Source organism: Microplitis mediator, chromosome 6, assembly GCF_029852145.1.
Source record: "Microplitis mediator isolate UGA2020A chromosome 6, iyMicMedi2.1, whole genome shotgun sequence".
Lineage (NCBI taxonomy): Eukaryota > Metazoa > Arthropoda > Insecta > Hymenoptera > Braconidae > Microplitis > Microplitis mediator.
This window is the reverse complement of record NC_079974.1, coordinates 20,094,032-20,113,877: the sequence shown is the minus strand read 5'-3', so window position 1 is coordinate 20,113,877 and position 19,846 is coordinate 20,094,032. Positions and strand designations below refer to the sequence as shown.

General features: G+C 29.7%; 1 protein-coding gene across 4 annotated transcripts in view; it reads right to left on the bottom strand.

The window, feature by feature from the left end:
* LOC130669374 (potassium voltage-gated channel protein eag) overlaps positions 1-19,846 on the bottom strand; it is a 51,176-nt gene that overhangs the window by 14,599 nt on the left and 16,731 nt on the right. For 2 of the 4 annotated variants that reach the window (XM_057472234.1, XM_057472236.1), the window contains exons 3-11: positions 11,697-11,797; positions 10,287-10,419; positions 9,645-9,656; positions 5,667-5,932; positions 4,805-5,104; positions 4,471-4,724; positions 2,626-2,891; positions 2,216-2,501; positions 18-381 (exon numbers count right to left, since the gene is read on the bottom strand). In XM_057472234.1, coding sequence (XP_057328217.1) covers positions 18-381; positions 2,216-2,501; positions 2,626-2,891; positions 4,471-4,724; positions 4,805-5,104; positions 5,667-5,932; positions 9,645-9,656; positions 10,287-10,419; positions 11,697-11,797 — 1,982 coding nt within the window. The remainder of the gene's footprint in view (positions 1-17; positions 382-2,215; positions 2,502-2,625; positions 2,892-4,470; positions 4,725-4,804; positions 5,105-5,666; positions 5,933-9,644; positions 9,657-10,286; positions 10,420-11,696; positions 11,798-19,846) is intronic. The other 2 variants (XM_057472235.1, XM_057472237.1) reach the window with 1 other exon arrangement.

The following is a 19,846-nucleotide window of genomic DNA, read 5'->3' as shown; positions in this document are numbered from 1 at the left end:
GAATGGATAAAACTCACCCGGTGACGTAGATTGTAAGTCAGGACGAGATTTCTTGCGAAGGAATTTGCGAAGGCTTGATAAAAATCCAGAACCTCGAGCAATCTGTCGCGCTTTATTGTGTGGAGATCACAGTAGGTGAGTGCACGCACATTAGCAGCACTTTGTCCAACGGCTGAGTCTTTCCAGAAACTGTCGCCGAACACGTCGCCCTTGCCGAGGATCGCCACGACCTCGTCGTCCTGGATGACCTCGAGGCTGCCGGTAACAATGAAGCACAACGAGTCTATGGATTCGCCTGTATGATACAGCAAATCTCCCGGAGCACTGTGTGACATTGTAAAATGCATCGCCAGGGCACGCAAACAACCGTCTGAGGCCAATCTGCAACACAAAAGATCTCATTGTTTCTCATCGTCAACAATAACTTGTTTCAGAATTACTATTACGATCTATGTTGCTGTACAAGCAAATAATTATCAAATGAATCCGGTGTATGGCAGTGAAAAATCGATTAGTAATTGAAATTAATACACTGTAAAAAATTTTGAGTGAATTCGGATTTTATTTAAATGCGAATTCACTCGGAGATCTGGAGTTTTTAAAAAATCACCGCATACAGAGTAAATAAGGAGTTTGGTTAATCCGCATTTGCTCCGATTCAGAGTTTTAATATTTAAATAATTATTAAGGAGTCAATTTCACTCCCAACCGGAGTTTCAACATTAAAATACAGTCGACTACCCGTTATAAGCCTGGTCTAGGGGACGTAGGGGAAATTTTTCTTGTAATTTCAGTCTTCCCACTACCGTGCGTTTAGTTTTGTTCTCGACTACCCGTTATAAGCCTGTTTTATTTTATATCATTTTAAACGTCATATTTACGTTTTGTCACATACGTCACTATCCCAATTTTTCTAGTCTTTGTAGCGCTAAAATAAATACTTATCTTTTTACACTGATAATAATTGTAATGGAAAAAATTATAATGACAACGGTATTAATTACAGTAATGATAATAATAATTGTTATTGATCAACATAATGATCAATAAAACTTTAAAATTGTAACAGAAGCTTTAATTGTAATTAATGATTACAACTATCAACAATAAATAATATCTTACTTAATAATGATTAAATTATTCTCCGCGAAACATCGATAGTAAATTTTCATCATTTATTTTGATATTTGTTCCTATTGTTAGTTTATAATTTAGACAATTTTGACGGAGGCTTATAAGGGGATGTCTGGTACGAAACTCAGAAAAGTGGTTAAGTAGGGGAAGCTGTTTGGACTCAGTAACTCCCGATTGAGAGGAAAAGGCTTATGACGGGTAGTCGACTGTAATTATTTAGGAGTCAATTTCAGTCCCAACCGGAGTTTCAACATTAGAACAAATTTCCCTTCGGAGAAAATTTCACTCTAAAAATTTTTTACAGTATAAATATATCAGTTTTTTTTTTTTGTATCTTTTATTGTAGTTGAGATATAAGGTAAGAGACCCAGTACCTGATCAGGTACTAGTTCTCTGATCAGGTACTGGGTCTCTTACCTGAGTAGAAAAAAATATTAGATGACTAATGAAAAATAAAAAATTTGAGGGTATTTTGATTTTTTTTTGAGAATGTCATGATCCATTTTTCAAAATCAATAAATTTGCGAACGAATGAGAAGATTTGTTCCATTAAATTGCCGTATAAAAAAAAAATTCATTCTAAAAATGTTCATAACCGCGAACTTTTAAATTTGAATCAGTTCTGAATTTTGAGTTGATAATTTTTGTAACTTTCCCCTCAACTGAGTACTTACAGGAAAATTTTTCTGAATTATTTAAGCAAAAAACTTTCAGCATGAAAATTTTTCTGGTTTGAAAATAAAAAAAAAAAGACTAAACCCGATTATGAAGTTTTTAGACTTCTTATAAGAACTTATCAAAAAAAGAAGCCCGGAATTGAAAATCCTACTCCTGACTTTTCTTAAAGTTAAAAAAAGATAAACTCAATGTTCAGAATAATCTCAAATTCGTAAGTTCACCGTCTTAACTTTTTTTACATGAGCTCCAATAGCAAAAATAAATATTAAATAAATATCTGAAAATAAATTGCTAAGGATTTAATAAGCAATTAAATTTAAATGGTATTCGATAAATTTAGTAGAGACTCGAGTAGTCACGTAGGGGCTGGAGGCTCGTAATTAATAATAATAACAACAATTACCTGAAAGCTGGATGTTCATTAAAGACTTTACGATTTAAATGAACACAAATATCGGCCTTCATGTCTTTTGGGCAATAATTTAGTACTTTATCAGTATCGAGACCCTTAGTCATAGCCCATGTGCTTACAACGTAATCCATAACTCGTTCGCTAAGAGCTTTCGGTACCTCGTGTAGCTTCATGAATTCTCTAACGTTGTTGAGCATGTCGTGGTACTTGGCAGTTGCCGAGGTCATCTGCTGGATTATTGTCGTAACATGTCCGAAGATGGTCGCATAGAGAAGAGCTACAACCGTCGGGTTAAGGTATTAGTCAGAAGTGAATATCAATGAGTAGTAGTAAGTAAATAAATTTATATTCATAACATCTCATAACAAGTATTTATACTGTGGTAAATATAACATAAGTACCGGCAATAATCATCATGCAGATAGTGAATATTTTTTCGTTGTCTGTTTCGGCGGCGACGTTACCAAAACCGACGGAAGTCATACAAGTCATGGTAAAGTAAAGTGCCGTAACGTACATGGTACGTCTTGATGGTCCAGCAACTAACTCTGGTACTGTACTCGCGTTAGTCCATAGATAACTGTAAGGTGATTGTGTCACGTTCGCGAGCTTCCACAGCCACGAGTATTGAACGCCTCCATCCGCGTCTGACCTTCCTATCGAGTACCTTGAAAGCAATATGATGCACACAATGATCGTGATCAGAATAACACATTATTTTTCACGTTTTTATAACAAACGGTTTTTATTTTTTAGTGACTGTATAGCTAGCTCTATCAAAGTTCACGGCACATTTATAATATTAAAAGACTAGGTGTGCGAATCATGTTCGATTTAAATTCAAATCGAATCACGAGGATTTTTGATTGATTTGAAAATTTGAAAATTATTCGGAAATTTTAGAACTATACCCAAGTAGCGCAGAGACAATTTTAGACGGAAAAATGTCTTTTGAAAGGAGAAGACATTTTTTTTTTGGAAAGTCAAGTTTTTTATATAAATAAGACATACAGATGTAGGTCCTAGGAGTCATAGAAAATTTGTTATTTTTCTCATCTTAAAAAAGACATTTCAATTAAAAAATCCTTTAGATGACATTTGTAATTTACTTTTTGTTGTTATTTGTGTCAAGTCTTTTGAACAGACATTTTTTTGGTGATAAATTTCTGATTGTTTTGTCAACATTTTGGTGCCTTATCGATAGGGCCAGGATTTTTGCATTAATTTAAAAATAATTAATAATTAGTGGTGTGAAATTTTTTATACAACGGGGAAAATAATGGTCTTATCAAAAAATTTTTCAAACAAAAGTTGTAGGAAATTTAATTTTCTAAAAAAAATGTTTCTTATAATTTTTTCTTAGGACTAATAAGAAAGCCGTAATTTCAAAATTAAGATTTTCATAATTCCTAAAATTTTGGATCATTCATTATGAATCTTAATTTTTGAATTACGGTGAAAATATTGGTCGTATTAAAAAAGTTTTCAAATAAAAGTTGTAGGAAATTTAATTTTCTAAAAAAGATGTCTCTTATAATTTTTTCTTAGAACTAATAAGAAAGCCGTAATTTCAAAATTAAGATTTTCATAATTCCCAAAATTTTGAATCATTCATTATGAATCTTAATTTTTAAATTGCGGTAAAAATATTGATCGTATAAGAAAATCATAAGAGACATTTCTTTAAGAAAATTAAATTTCCTACAACTTTTGTTCGAAAACTTTTTTACTAAGACCGATATTTTCTCCGTAATATCAAGAATTTGAACTACTCATTTCAAAAATAAGGCAAGTCTTGTCCGTATTTATCGATCTGTCAAAAAACTTAGATGTCACAAAGTCACGTGTGCTACTTGGGATCAATTTTTAAATTATTTGTAACTTCAAATTACTCGATTCAAATGGAAAAAATTCTGATAAGCTTTCAAATGTTCAATTTTTATTTAATAGAGAGCTTAGTTTTTAAATTTAGATTCGTGTCTGAGCTCTAGTTACCTCTGATGAAAAATTTGAATTATCGGAAAATAAGTTACAATTTTAAGTGGTTCAAAAAAAAATTTTTGAATAATTCAGTTCGATTCGATACGAATAATTCTTAAGTTCAAACTATTCGCACACTTCTATAAAAAATATATAAAATTTTGTTTTTTTTAATAATAATAATAATAACAATAATACTAGGATAATAATTATAATGTGCACGTGACTTGAAATACCCGCTGAAGAATCACCTTAATATGACATACCAGATACAGGCAAGCCAGTGTGCAACCAACATGTAGAAACACAGCAATAAAATCAGCATAGCTGCTCCATATTCTAAATAACGATCCAGTTTACGGACGACTCGTCCCAGTCTTAGCAATCTTACAACTTTAAGAGCTGAAAAAAGACTTCCTATGCCGTCTTCGTCGTGATCGAAGGCATTGAAAACGTCATAAGGCAGACAGCTCAGCAAATCTATTATGAACCAGGACTTTAAATAATTCATCCTTATCACCTTTAAATAAATAATTACATAAATAATTAATAAATTGTAAATTGATAAGCCGATGGATAAAGTTACTGAGTTAAATATACTTTTGGATCGGAGACGACTTCGCCACCGGCGCCGACGAAAGTCGTGTGGAAGTTGAGCACAATGTCTATGAAGAATATAACGTCAACGATGCTGTCAACTACAAGCAATGAAACATCTTCACTGGTTTTGTTCTTGAAGGCCACATTATACGGGACCATAATTGCTGTATAGAATGTCAAACAAAGGATTATCCAGTCCCAGATCGCTTTGAATGCACAGTAATGAAGTAAAATGTGCGGTGGAGTTTTTGGCGCTTCTTGACGGTACTGCGGCATTACGTCGGAATTTAATGATATCATCTAGTGAACAATAAAAAATGTAGACATGTAAGAAGTACATTAAGATATTTTATAGTTTATACACTGTAAGAAATTCGGAGTAATTACGGATTTTATTTTGATCCGTCACTTGGAGTCCCGGGATTTAAAAAAAATCATTCTGCATACAGAGTAAATAAGGAGTTTGTTTTTTCAACGGAGTGATTTCGGAGTGATGTGAATTTTATTTTAATCCGCATTAACTCCGAACCGGAATTTTAATATTAAATTGAACTTCCCTTCGAAGTGAACTTCACTCCGAGGGGATTGAATAAATAAACAGTCATCCGCTCTGCAATTACTCCAGATTTACTCCGAATTTACTCCGATTCAGAGTTTTAGTATTAAAATAAACTTTTATTATGAGTAAATTTCACAGCGAACCGGAATTTCAATATTAAATTAAACTTCCCTTCGAAGTGAACTTCATTCCAAGGGAATTGAATAAATAAATAGTCATCCGCACTGCGTTTACTCTAGATTTACTCCGCAAATTTTTTACAGTGTACTACAAAATTGCATTGTCAATCCGTCGACTGCTTACATGACCAATATGAGATTGTTTTGTCGTCATAGGCAAGGTGTCTTTGACAGCGGGTATGTGGGAGCTGAACTGTGAAACTAAAACAGATCGTGATCTCGTTACAGATCTCGCGAGTTTCGCAAACTTCGAGAGACCGCCTTTGTTGTCGTCTGTCTCGATCGGTTGCTTTAGCGCCGTTATATCCCGAAATGTTAGGAGAAACAGCACCACCAAATCCCGCTCGTTCTTTATCGGCGCTATTTGTAACAGCAGCCATAGTGGAGTTTCTGTGGACATTTTAATTAATAATCAAAGCTTATCAACTGTTAAACTTTATCAATTTAAACTAGATAAAAGTTATGCTACATAATTTACAATACATATAGATAAATATACATATATATTTATATTAGGGTGGTCGTTGAAAATTAAAGTTTCTCAGGCACCCCATAATAAGCTTCTTTTTAGTAAAAAAATACGTGGGGAATTTGGTTTTTTCGTTTTAAGTAAAAAGAACACGTGCCGCAGGACGATCAAATTTCATTTTTCGATACAATCGCGTTTTTTTTCAAATATCTCATGAAATATGCAGATTAAAGGAAAAAATCGTAAGAACAATTTTGTAGGAAATTGAATTCTTGACAAAAAAAGTCATATGTATTTTTTTTATAAAATGTGTATTTATGAAGATATTTTAAAAAAACTTTTTTAGATCTTATCGATTGAGCATTTTAAGGATAACGAATGTCAAAAATATCGTTTTTTCCCAAATATAGACAACTTCGTAACTCGTAACATATCAGTCATTAATGCTTGTTATAGTTTCTATAGGTTAAAAGTACCATTTGTGGCCACTACTCCATTTTTGGACATTTAATACTTCATTTTAATTAATGAAAAAGTATAAAATAAAATTTCCATTTTAGTAGTGGGATAGAAGTATCTTTGAACACATTTTAAAAATTAATTTTATCACTGCGTCTTTTACAAATTATTTTTTTTAAGTTTTCCAAGTGTCCAAAACTGGTCCTAAAGTGGCCAAAAACGGTACCTCTACCCTATACTTAGAAAAATGTTATTTTCAACATTCGTTATCCTTAAAACGCTCAATTGATAAGATCTAAAAAAAGTTTTTTTTAAATATCTTCATAAATACACATTTTATAAAAAAAATGAATATGACCTTTTTTGTTAAGAATTCAGTTTCCTACAAAATTGTTCCCATGATTTTATCCTTTAATCTGCATATTTCATGAGATATTTAAAAAAAACCGCGATTGTATCGAAAAATGAACTTTGATCGTCCTGCGGCACGTGTTCTTTTTACTTAAAATAAAAAAACCGAATTCCCCAGGTATTTTTTCACCCAAAAGAAGCTTTTTATAGGGCGCCTGAGAAAATTTAATTTTTAACGACCACCCTAATATATATATCATTTTTTAACTAATTTATAAATCTAAATATTTAATTTTATTAAATGATGTATATTTTCTCACCTAATCCTGGATTATTTAGCTTTGTATGTTTTATTAATTTTTTAAAGTTAGTGATCTGATGAAAGGCTATTTTATTAATTATTTAATTAATCTCTAATGACTACAATAATAAATTATTTGAAGAGCATTAAAGTGGGTGATGCTTTAGGTAATGTGGCTCATGTTCTCACGCAGAAGCTTTAAAATATATATATATACATATCTATATATATACAGATACATATATAGATATATGTATAACATACAGGTGAGTAATTTCCGTGCGCTGTCGAGCTGGGTTTTATTAACTCTAGTTTACAAACGGCATTGGTATGGAAGGTAATTACTTTGATAAAATCAACAACGACCTATTACTCAACTAAATGTTTATAATTATGTAGTTATTGATTGGATCTGCTGAGTAACAAATTCAAATAAAATTAAAAAGTTTTTTAAATTTAAACTTTACATGCACCTTAAATTATATTATTTTTTTTACTTCATTTTATTCATCAAGAAAAAAGTACTAATTTTAAGATTAAGAGAAATAAGAAAAGTTTTCCAAGTTTAAAAAAAAGTTAAGATTACTCTCTAAACATGAATTAGTGGAAATTTCATTAATTACGTTAGTGAAGCAATATTCACTTCATAATCAGTGTATTTAAATAACAGATTAGTGAATTGTCACTAATAAATTTAGTACTATAATTTTCACTAGCAAATTAGTGATTTTCACTACTGAACTAGCGATATTTTCATAATTTCTACAAGTGAAACTGTTATTCACTTCTTAATTCATGAATTTCACAATTTCACTAGTAACTTTAACTAGCAAATAATTAAATATTTTACTAGATATAAATATAATTAATAATTACGGTGCTATTTTTAAAAATTTTAATAAAAAACTTTCAAAATAAAAAGAAATAGAAGTACAGAACAATAATATATTTATATGAAGAGTACGTCAATCATAGTATCACGGATTTTTTATTTTTTCATATGCGTAGACCAGCGCAGTGGATAGCATCAAAGACTTTGAATCGGAAGGATGCAGGTTCGAGTCCAGCAGTCACCGGGATTTTTTTCATCAATCAAAATCATGTATACTTCCTCTAAGTAATGATTCTAATACATTAATCACATTTCGAATCTAATTACAAGTGTCTTATATTTTTTTCGCAATATAATATTTTTTTTCACCGATGAAATCAGTGGATTCCCATATTCACTTTTCAATTTAGTGGATTATCATATTCACTTATCAAATCAGTGAATTCCAATATTCACATATTTTCATTCATTTAGTGAATATTCACTAATTCTGCGTGGTACGATTGTAGCATTGACAATTAGTGAATATTCACTTAAAATTAGTGAAAAATTACTAATTCATATTTAGAGAGTATATATAAAGAGAGAAATTTAAAAATATAAAAATTTACTAGCTAAGAAAAATACTTTTCTTTTCACTACTTTTTCTACTTTTCTCTACAATTCTGTGGCTTGATAACTAATGCTGTCAATTAATTATTAAGTGCCTTTAATCCTAGTCTTTAGTTTTCTTATATATATTTATATGCATATATAGTCATGTTTGTATATGTACTATATGTATATATATGTATATAGAAGTGAATGTAAGTAAACTTTGTACCCTGGAGCTTGCAATTAATCCAGAGCGAGTCGTTACACTGAGTCTCGGTGGATGAAAATAAAAAAAAAAAAAATAAAACATTGAGAATAGAGAAAGGGTGACATAGAATCCGACACGCTTGAATCTTTCATATGCTCTTTGCTTCTCTACTATTACGGAGTGTTGATTTAATTCAATGACGACGTCATAAGTCGCAAGTCTACTTTACATGTCTCACATTCCTCAAATATTTAACTTTTACAAATAAAACGAAGGGAAAAAATAGTAATTAAAAAAAGTATAAAATTTTTTAAAAGATCATAATTATTTTTAAAAATTTTTACCTCAACCCTTGATAAATTTTTTCCGACTATCATTCGGTTCGCCTTCGGGATTCTCGTAAATTTAATATGAATATTCAACGAATCCTAACATATATAAAGTGTATGTATAATCTTCGGAGCTTAATCGAAGCGCACACTAGTAGCGTATAAATTACTAGGTATTAATTACAAGGATTTAATAAAGTATACATACAGTAGCGATAAGAAAGAGTAATAGTAAAATTTATATATGTACGAAAAGTATAAATTTATATTAATTATATTATTTAATTAATAGTAGTAATAATAAGAGCAGTAAGAATAGTAATAATAAGTAAAGAAGTAGTAATAATAGTAGCAATATATACAAAAATACATATAGAATATGTATGTAGAGTAAAAAATTCCTGATGACGTAATACTTTTTACAAGGACCCTTGAGAAATAATTTACGGTCACTTACGGTGCATGATTGAAAGTTAGACGCACATTTATAATTTGACGAGCGAGCAAAAGAGATATCTACATCGAGAATCATTGAGAGAGTACCTGCATATAGACATACCTCGGGGGTTACCTTTAAAACACACAGAATTACATGCTTGGTTATTTAAACTCCGATATTTTATATTTTTATCTTTTTTATTTCATTTCCACACGTAATATTAGTGTGTGGATAAAACGGACCTTTTTTCTGGTAATTCAATTAACTTTTTAAATTAATTAACTTATAGAAATGAAAAAAAAATTCATTAAAACTCGTAATTAATTACGAGATAATAAATTGGTGTCTATGGAATTTTTAAAAGCAAACTGGCGGGTAAAATTTTTTTTATAAAATTTTATTTTTACCAAACAACAGCTAAAATATTGAGCTTATGGGCGAAAAAAAACTTTTTTTTTAAGTATGAAATTTTTTTAAATTTAAAAAACCTCGAGACTAAAAAAAACTACAAAAACTTTCGGTTAGATAACGATTACTGAAAGAAGAAAAAAAGAACAGCCATCTGCTCCTACGCTTTTATTCTTTCCGGTGGTTTTTATTTTTTTTCTTTCTGTTACTTATATATCTTGATACTATCCTACTCATTCTTTTTCTGTAAAATGTCGCAGTGGCACCTTACAGACAAAGTTATTCTCGACACGTGCGACATATCTAACGAAATGGGAGAGGTCGTGGGAATGTAAAAAGCAATACACAACTCACTGTTCTTTTTGTAGAGAAGAATCTCGAATTGATCGTGGATCTGACCCTCTAAACACTCCTCGATCCTCGCTATTGTTTCCTTGTCCGTTAGGTCACCGTACATGAATCCGCAGCGGCATGACTTTTGCATCACCTGTACACCCACACAAGACAATTGCTTTAGAAATTATTACTTTTTTTTTTAAATTTAAATTACGGATGGAAATTCATTTTTAAACCCACGCACGCATATCAATTTTCCATTTAAAGCATAGATTTTTTCCATGCTTTTTTTTTATTTTATTATTAACTCTGCAAACTCGATAGTATAACAATTATTAGAGGCGAAGTAATTAAAAAATACTAGTAATCGATATTGATGGCGATCGCGAAAAAAAAACAACCCACCGAAAAATTTTTATAACGCTTCGATAGTTAAAAAAAAAATCCGCATACTCAGAAAAAAAGGATTTTTTGGCGCGAAAAATTTTTACTCGCCCCAAAAAAATTTTTTCACTATGAATTTAAAACGATAATTCTCTTGAGGCAAGAATAAACTTGAGCCAAAAAATGTTTTTTAGCCAGAGTCGAAATTTTTTTTAACTTGAACTCTGTTTCAAACTAGTATAGTTTTTAGTCTGAACGCCAGGGTGAAATGGGTTTTAGAAGATAGAGAACTCCATTGAAATCAAACCCTATTTCAGTCCAGTAGCGCCTACATACGTTCGTTTTCAGACGAGATAGGCTGAGAAAGGGTCTTATTAAAACCAATTAATTCAAAAGAATTTGAGTAAAATTTTCATCATACTTGTCACTCTTAATATTTTTACATATAATTTATTACAATATCAGTGTAATCAAACTAATCAACATTTTTGACTTGGAAAATGAAATTTTTTATGTACTTTCGAATCTCTAACTCAATCATTAAACTTATTATTCAGTTATTAATTTCTTGTATATTTTTTAAAATTTTAGTTTCTTATCAATACTATAAGAAAAATAATTTCTAAGTTTTAATCCCATTTTCATCCTAAACAAAAATTTACAGGTTCGACTAGTATAGATTGAAACAGATTCTCAAATTTCAAATCAAACCCTGGTTCATTTTTTTTCGAACTTATTTAAGGCGTACTAGGATGAAACAGAGTTTTAAACTTCGAACTAAACCCTAGTTCACTCCTCCTTACCCGAATTTCAGGCGAGTTTGGTTGAAAAAGGTTTTAAAATCGAGGCGGCAAATACCCACATCAAAAGGTTCAGACTACAAGGCTCAGATGGGGTTTTAATATTTCGACTCGGGTTGCGCCCAGAAATCCTTTTTTTCTGTGTAGTTACGATTAATTAAAAAAATTTTAATAAATTATTAGACTGTTTATCTCTATGATTAAAACTTCTAATTAATAATATTTAAACGCTCATTATACTGACCTCTGCACGATTAAATCCAGATATTTTACAAAAGCTCTCGTTGCAATAAACGATAGGAAAATCGACAATTTGAGCATTGGCTAACAGGAAGCTGCTGTCGGCTGTAAATTTATTCAAATTTTATTAAACAAGATCATTAATTTAAATAAAAAAAATTGTGTCATTTGTGAAATATTTAATGAGAGTACAGTCTGAGTATGCAAATAGTTGGAACTTACGAATTATTTGTGTCAAATCGAATCGAACATTTCGATTCAAATTATGTCAATTTGTGACTGATTTAAAACTTTTCAAATTATTCGAAAATTTACGAATAATTTAAAAGTTATTTTTTGAACGACTTAAAATTTTTTCCAATAATTAAAATTTTTTTCAGAACTTAATGGAACTCAGACACGAAACTACGAGATAATTACTTCCGGTTACTCTAAAAAATTAAACTCAGCACTAAATAAAAATTAAATATTTTAAATCTGATTAGAATTTCCTGATCCGATTCAAATAATTCGAATTTATCGAAGCACTCGAAATTAGAATCTTTCGACTGCAGACCTCTAGAATAAAGTCAAACATTAATTATTCAAGAAAATCTAAATGATCTCAGATAACTAGCAAATTCTGTGGATTATCGTCACAGTCTAAAGTGGTATGACAGTAGCGATATGTATATATATATATAATGTATATATAGTACAATCAGCATGATTCAGTAGCCATTCTAATTGAACCCGCACGATTTGGAGACACGAACTAATCCACAGAGTCAGATCGATGAAAATTAATTAGTACACATGTGGGAAATTCAGCAGAGAATCAAAGGATTGGAGTTGATGCGATTCGATCTAACGTATTCACAATTATCTGGATATAGCATAGATCTGCATATATATATGAATATATTTACACATACGATATATATCATATGTGTATCTATCGGATCAATCAAGTTATCTGCAAATCGCATCTACGTGCCTTTAGTGTGTGACTACCCATGTATTGGAAAATGTTTCAAAGCTATAACTGACAATGTCTTGTCACGCTTATCTGAATCGATAATTAGTAAGACTATACCCGGTACCCGATTTTCCTTGTCTTGTCACCGTTGTCGTACATACTGTATATACTTATATAAACCTTTTCGTATTAATAATCACTTTAGTCTCAAGAAGAGATCCTCAATATCAAGAACTCTTTTAACGGGAAGTTTCTGAGTATCCAGTCCAGGCTTCTTCAAGATAAGATCTACTTACTCTGAGACTCAATAATTATCACTTTGTTCATTTTAATTTGAGATAATATCTATATACTTAATTATTATTTTATATACTCGTCACATTGTAGACATAGTAAGGAAAAGAAAAGCGACATTGTAGAGGCAAGAAAATGACATCTATATAGATGGGTTTATCAAATTGGTTCAACAATTTTTTTTAGTTTGATTTTTTGGAAATGAACCTGTTATTGTTATTAATTCAAAATATTTGATAAGAAAAAAAAATAGATACTTTTTTATAACTCAATAATAATTTTTTATTATTTTAATTTACTCTCGTGTCAACCAGGCTCAAAAGTTTGGTTTAGATGCCAAAATAGGTCTCTGAAAATATGAGCCTTTAATATTAATATTAAGGTTGTCCGCATCGCACTTTTCGATTTCCCATAAGAATAACACAGGAAAAAATTCTGTTTTTCTTCTGATTTTTGAAACTAATGAACCGTAAATTACATTGTAATAGCCATCAAATATTTTTGTAGAGAATTGAACGCTCTACAAAAAAAGTCTCTTATCATTTTTTGATAAATCCATCTGTTCGAAAGTTAATGGAGCTGGAAGTCGAATCTACAGTAAATTTCGAGATCTTTTTACTTTTCCAGCAAAACTATCAGACTTATCGAAAAATGTCATAGAACCGTTTTTGTAGACAAATTTTTTCCCTACAAATTATTTTCAATAAAGTTCATTTAAATTCCGTATTTTTTTCTAGTTATTTCCATTTTAACTTTAAGTTCTCAAAATCGATGAGAAGACTATTATTTTTATGAGCTTGGAATTAAAATGAAAATAACTAAAAAACAATGCAGAATTTGAATGAATTTTATTGAAAATAATTTGTAGGGAATAAAATTCTCTACAAAAAAGGTCCTATGACATTTTTTGATAAGTCTGATAATTTTGCTGGAAAAGTAAAAAGATCTCGAAATTTACTGTAGATTTGACTTCCAACTCCAATAACTTTCAAATAGATGGATTTATCAAAAAATAATAAGAGACTTTTTTTGTAGAGCGTTCAATTCTCTTCAAAAACATTTGATAGACATTACAATGCAATTTATGGTTCATTAGTTTTAAAAATCAGAAGAAAAGAAAATTTTTGTTTTTTTTTTGAAACGCCCTAATATATACATTAGGGGTGTGCAAATCGAATCGGACGTAACTATTCGAATAATTTTTGAATTATTTGTAACTTTTCAAAATTTTCACTTCTAATCAGCTTTCGAATACTCAATTTCTATTCAATGGTGAGCTTAATTTCTTTAAGTAACCAAAATTAATTATTTCGTAGATTCATGTGAGCTCTATTTGCCTGTGACAAAACTTTCAATTATTCAAAAAAATATCACAATTTCAAGTCGTTCAAAAAAAAATTTTTGAATTATATGATTCGATTCAATGCGAATAATTCATAAGCTCGAGCTATTCGCACACCCCTAATATACATATAATTTAAAAGAACGCTACAAAATATTTGTCTATAAATAAAATGATAAAAAATGTATAAATTGTGAGCTTTTTTAAATAGTGTCATATTCGACCTCGAAGTTTGTGATTAACGAGGCTGAGGTTAAGGCTACTTTTTTTCCCTCCGAAAGAAACAACACTTGATTGGCCTCTATAAGTAGTAAAGTCGATTAAAACAGTTTTCTATTGGATGTCCCACGTCTAGCCATCAAGTTACTATGCCATTTATGAGCTTCTTTTAAGTGGAAATGCCAATCTCGACTGTACATATGATGCAAAAGTGCAGATGTACATCAAAATATTCATCAACTACATACATTTATATACATTTATATACAACATGATATCAAAAAAACTAAAGATAACTTTTACTTTGATTGTGATGTAACAGTTACCCCAAGCAAAGTTTTAGTAAACGAGACAAAACTCACGTCACTTACATTCTCCAGAGAGTAAAATAACTTTCAATGGTTTTCAAGCTCACTGGAGAATAAAATATATATGTAAAAATACATTTAAATGTATATGTATCTACATAGAGTGAGAAAGGTCAATCGAGTTGGCACTTGCTGCTATCTCTGTACTGCACATCCAATTGACACAATCAAACAAACATCACTGGCTGATATAAAACAATTTATGTTGTTACCAAAATGTAAATAATGCATCTGGGTTTAATGTTTTTCGAATAAGCTTCCGCTTTTTATTTTATTGTTTGTTTATTTGTCGTTTTTTTTAAAAGTTGTTATCATTTTGTTCTTTTATAGGGACGGTTATGTTTGTGTAGGTTTGAAGAAGGGAATTATAGGGCTTAGGTAAACGAGTTGTGCATTGAAATCACGTCCATGCATATTTATTTAGTGGTGAACCTGAAATTTGAGGCTGCGTGAAATAGAATAAAATGTGATGTGCGCTGTTTTTATGCAGATAACGTGGGACGACCGTACACTGAAAATGTCAAGCGTTCAAATTTTCAGATGTTTTAATAAAAAAATATATGAATTTTTTTTTCGTTAAATTAAAAATTTATTAAATTTAAAAAAAAGTTTTTAGAAGGGAATTTATTTTTGTTTATTTTACAAGTTTAATATTTATTTAAATATTTTTGATATGACATTTAAATATTGAGCTTTTTGTTATATGAAAAAAGATTAGTCATTTGATCGAAAGTATTAAAATTAACTGCAATTTATACTTCACTCGAGTTTAAATGAAGGAGTAATCTTCTTAAAGTATTTGAATTTATTTAAAGAAAAAATAAATTTAATGAAAAATTAAATAAACTCGTTATGTAATAAAAAATTATATAAACTTAATATATTTTATTTTTAATTTTAAAAAAAAAAATTTATGAAGTTGTAACTAAAATTAAAGTAATTCAGTTTTAAAAGTAACTTTCCTGAAAGTATTTTCAAATAATTTTATTTTCAATGCAACTACTTTAAAGTATTTTATAATAATTTAATTTTAAAAGCAACTACTTAAGCCATTTTCTGCCAGCATTAATAAAGGAGCATTTTTTTCCCATTATTTGTTTTTGAAAAAATGAAGACCTCATAATTATTTTCTTCATTTGCATAAAAAACTGAAGAGAAAATTTAAAAAATAAAAACAATTAAAAAATCGGTTGATCCTGCGGGCCAGCCCTAAAACTTCCCGCTGTTTTTGAGCTCACGGAGCTCGAAAACGTTGTCGTGAGTACATGTTCAAGCTCGAAGAGCTCGAAAATACTTTAGTGTATCATTGTTTTCGAAAAAACCCGTTTTTTAGCATTTATTTCACCCACGATATCTCGCGAACGAATGAACTGATTTTGATGGTTGAGGTAGCATTTGACGCAGCTTATAAAGTATTAGAGCCCAGTTGATTTTGGAAACAATCCTTTAAGCACATTACAAGTTATCCAAAAAAAAAATTTTTTGAAAGAATTTTATTTTTGGAATATCTTCCCGCACAAAAAAATATATAAATAACATATATGTCCCATATAGCCGATACATTGATGCATATATGTCACATATATATTTTTTCGTGTGGGTTTGAACGCACCCTACCGATCAATTTCAATTTTTTACAGCTTTTAGATATTGACAAGCCGCGTCGAATGATACCTTGACGATCAAAATCAGTTCATCCGTTCAAAAGATACAGGTATTTACATAGGTACGTACATACATAGGGGAGGGTGGGGCAGAGCGGCCCCCCTAAGCCAATTATTATTTTTTGTGGCTCTCAACCATAAGATCACTTTACTTTTGTCCTATTTCGAACAAATTTATGGACATTTTGCCAAAATTCTGAAAAAAATTTTTTTTTTTTGTGGGGCAGAGCGGCCCCCCTCCAAAAAGTGATAAAAAAAATTTTTTTTTTCGTTTTTTATTTTTTTAAATTGTTTTCATCATTAAGAATGTATTTCTTTCTCTTGACAACTATTTTTGGTTTTATATTACTCGAAAAAAATTTTTTAAAGCGTAAAAAATCGTTCACTCTCGATTACCTTAATTACTAATTGTTATTTAATAAAAAAAAAAATCAATTCTATAATTTTACTTTATTTCAAAAATTTATCAACTAAAAAAAAAAATTTAATTTTTATAAATTTTTAGTGACCAAATTTGCCTCTTACATAGAGAAACGGCCGAAAAAAATGAAAAAATAATTTTTTCGGAAGTTTCGGCTGGTCCATTTTGCCCCAGGTGTTATGCGTAGGGCTAGAAATGTGGAATTATAATCATTTTTTTTAATTTGACGATAAAAATATGAAAAAATCACTTTTTCAAAATTTTGGGCTTGTCCATTTTGCCCCAAATGTCATGCGTAGGGGTAAAAATGCGCAAACATATCGGATTTATAGTAATTAGGCGAAAAAAAAAAAATTTTTTTTTTGATCAAAATTTCAGGGGGGCCGCTCTGCCCCACCCTCCCCTACATACATACACTCGGACATCAAATTAGTCAGAATAACATTCTAGAACCTCAAAATGTCAAGATCTGATAGAAATTCGATTTTCGAAAATCGGACCGAAACCAATAACTTCCCTTTTTTTGAAAATTTTAAATTTTCTTAGCGGGAATTTAAAAATTATACTTCGCCCACAACTCAGTAATTAAAAAAATTATTCATTTATTCATAAAAAATATATTGATAAGTAGTTTAAATAACTTTTGCTATCAATGTAAACAATCATCAGGCCATGACTCAAAAATGTAAAAGTAAACACGACAGCGACAGCGACAACGTCGACGATGACGACGACGACGACGCGCTTAATAGTTTGAGGTAACGGTAGTTAAGGTCATATTATTGTATTACCTATATCTATATGTATATAAATGTATGTATGTATATATATAGTACATACTCGTATTACATCTGAATACACAAGAGCTAAATAAAAGTTAAAGTCGGCGTTGTTACTTCAACCCTACAGCCCACAGAATCGAGAATACACGAGTACAGTGTGGTATAGTATATCATAGTAATAGTAAAATATCTCGATCTACACGCGAGAAAGTTACTGGGAGTTTTGATCAGCGGGCATAGGTAAGTTAAGGTAAGGTGTGGGTCAAGGTGGGCGTCAAAAGCCGTTCGCACGCGCCTCTAAACCTTGCTTTGAGATTTAAACACTCAAGAGTCATTGAGCACGATAGCCTCGTACTTAATAATATTTTCTTTTTTTTTAAACATTTTAAAAACTTAACTATCGAATAAATCGAATAATCATTTTGTGTTGCACGTAAGCTTTTAGTTAACATTTTAATTATTATTGCGTATCAACGATAACATTTCAGTTATTATTATTATTATTTTAGTTATTCCGTTTATAAACTCTGTTAATTACAGCATGCAACTGTATATTGCAATAATAAATAATAACTGCTAATTATTATTTGAATATTTTACTTATGTAAATTATTTTTTAAAAGCATATATTACTATTGGGGTACAATTAAATTATGGAAATGATTAAGAAGAAAAAGAAGAAATTTTACAGAATAATTAAACAATGAAATATTAACTACATGTGAGGTAATAAGATACCCGATACCCGATCACTCATGTATTTGTATATTTATATTTATTAAATATAGACATATTTGTATACTAATATATAGAGTGATCGAGTACTAATTCTCTGATTGGGTATTAGAGCTTTTACTTTAAAGGTAAATGGGTACTACTCAATTTTATGAAACCTATGTGCGGAAAATATATGATGGTTTAAAAGATTTATTAAAATTTTAGAGATTGTAATTAAAAAAAAAATATTTCATTAAAAGCAATAGAATTTGAAAATAAGGTACACGGAAAAAAAATGATTGACAATAATTGTAGTTCAACTTGTAATTATTTATGTTATGTTCAATAACTAATGTCGTTTCAGTTGGTAAAATTATGATTTTAATTTTTAAACTGCTATGATTAACAGTTAATCGTTGAAATATACTGCTTGACTATTTAAAATTACTACTTAAACCTTAAAAAACCACAAGACACTTGTCAAAAAAATGCATCTGTTATTAATTTCTTATGTTCTACACAATAAAATTTACTGAGATTCGGTCTAGGCGCACTGTTGACGAGAATCTCAGTAATATTTACTAATTTTTTTTTTCCGTGTACAAACGTTAAAAATGCACTGTAAAAAATTGGGAGTGAATTCGGATTTTAATTGAATCCGAATTCACTCCGTCACTCGGAGTGTTATAAAAAATCACTCCGTAAATGGAGTAAATACGGAGTTTGTTTTTTTAGCGGAGTGATCTGGATTTCATTTAAATCCGCATTCACTCCGACCCGGAATTTCGATATTATATAAAATTCCTCTTTGGAGTGAATTTCACTCCCAGGAAATTAAATAAATAAACAGTCTGCTCCGCATCTACTCCGGATTTACTCCACGTTCACTCCGTTAATTTTCTACAGTGTATACATATATAGTTTTTTTTTTTTAAATGTATTTATGATAATACATTTTCCGCCAAGTCAAAAAACAAATATTATTATTATTAATAATAATAATAATAATAATAATAATAATAATAATAATAATAATAATAATAATAATAATAATAATAATAATAATAATAATAATAATAATAATAATAATAATAATAATAATAATAATAATGGGATTAAATGAATCGGCTCATTATTTATCCGAAATACTCGAGTTTATTAATTAATAACTAATAACGATTAATAAAACCGTTTTAATCAATCGATTAAATATAAAATAGCTGTATTATTTTTTAATTATCTTCTAATTTGATAAACGTAATTATTTTAAAAAAAACGACTAATAATTTATTTAAAAAATAATGAAATTATTTTCAACTAATTATGCAGGTTACTAATTAATGTAAAATAATAATTATTATTAATCAACAAATCATCTAATTAATTTAA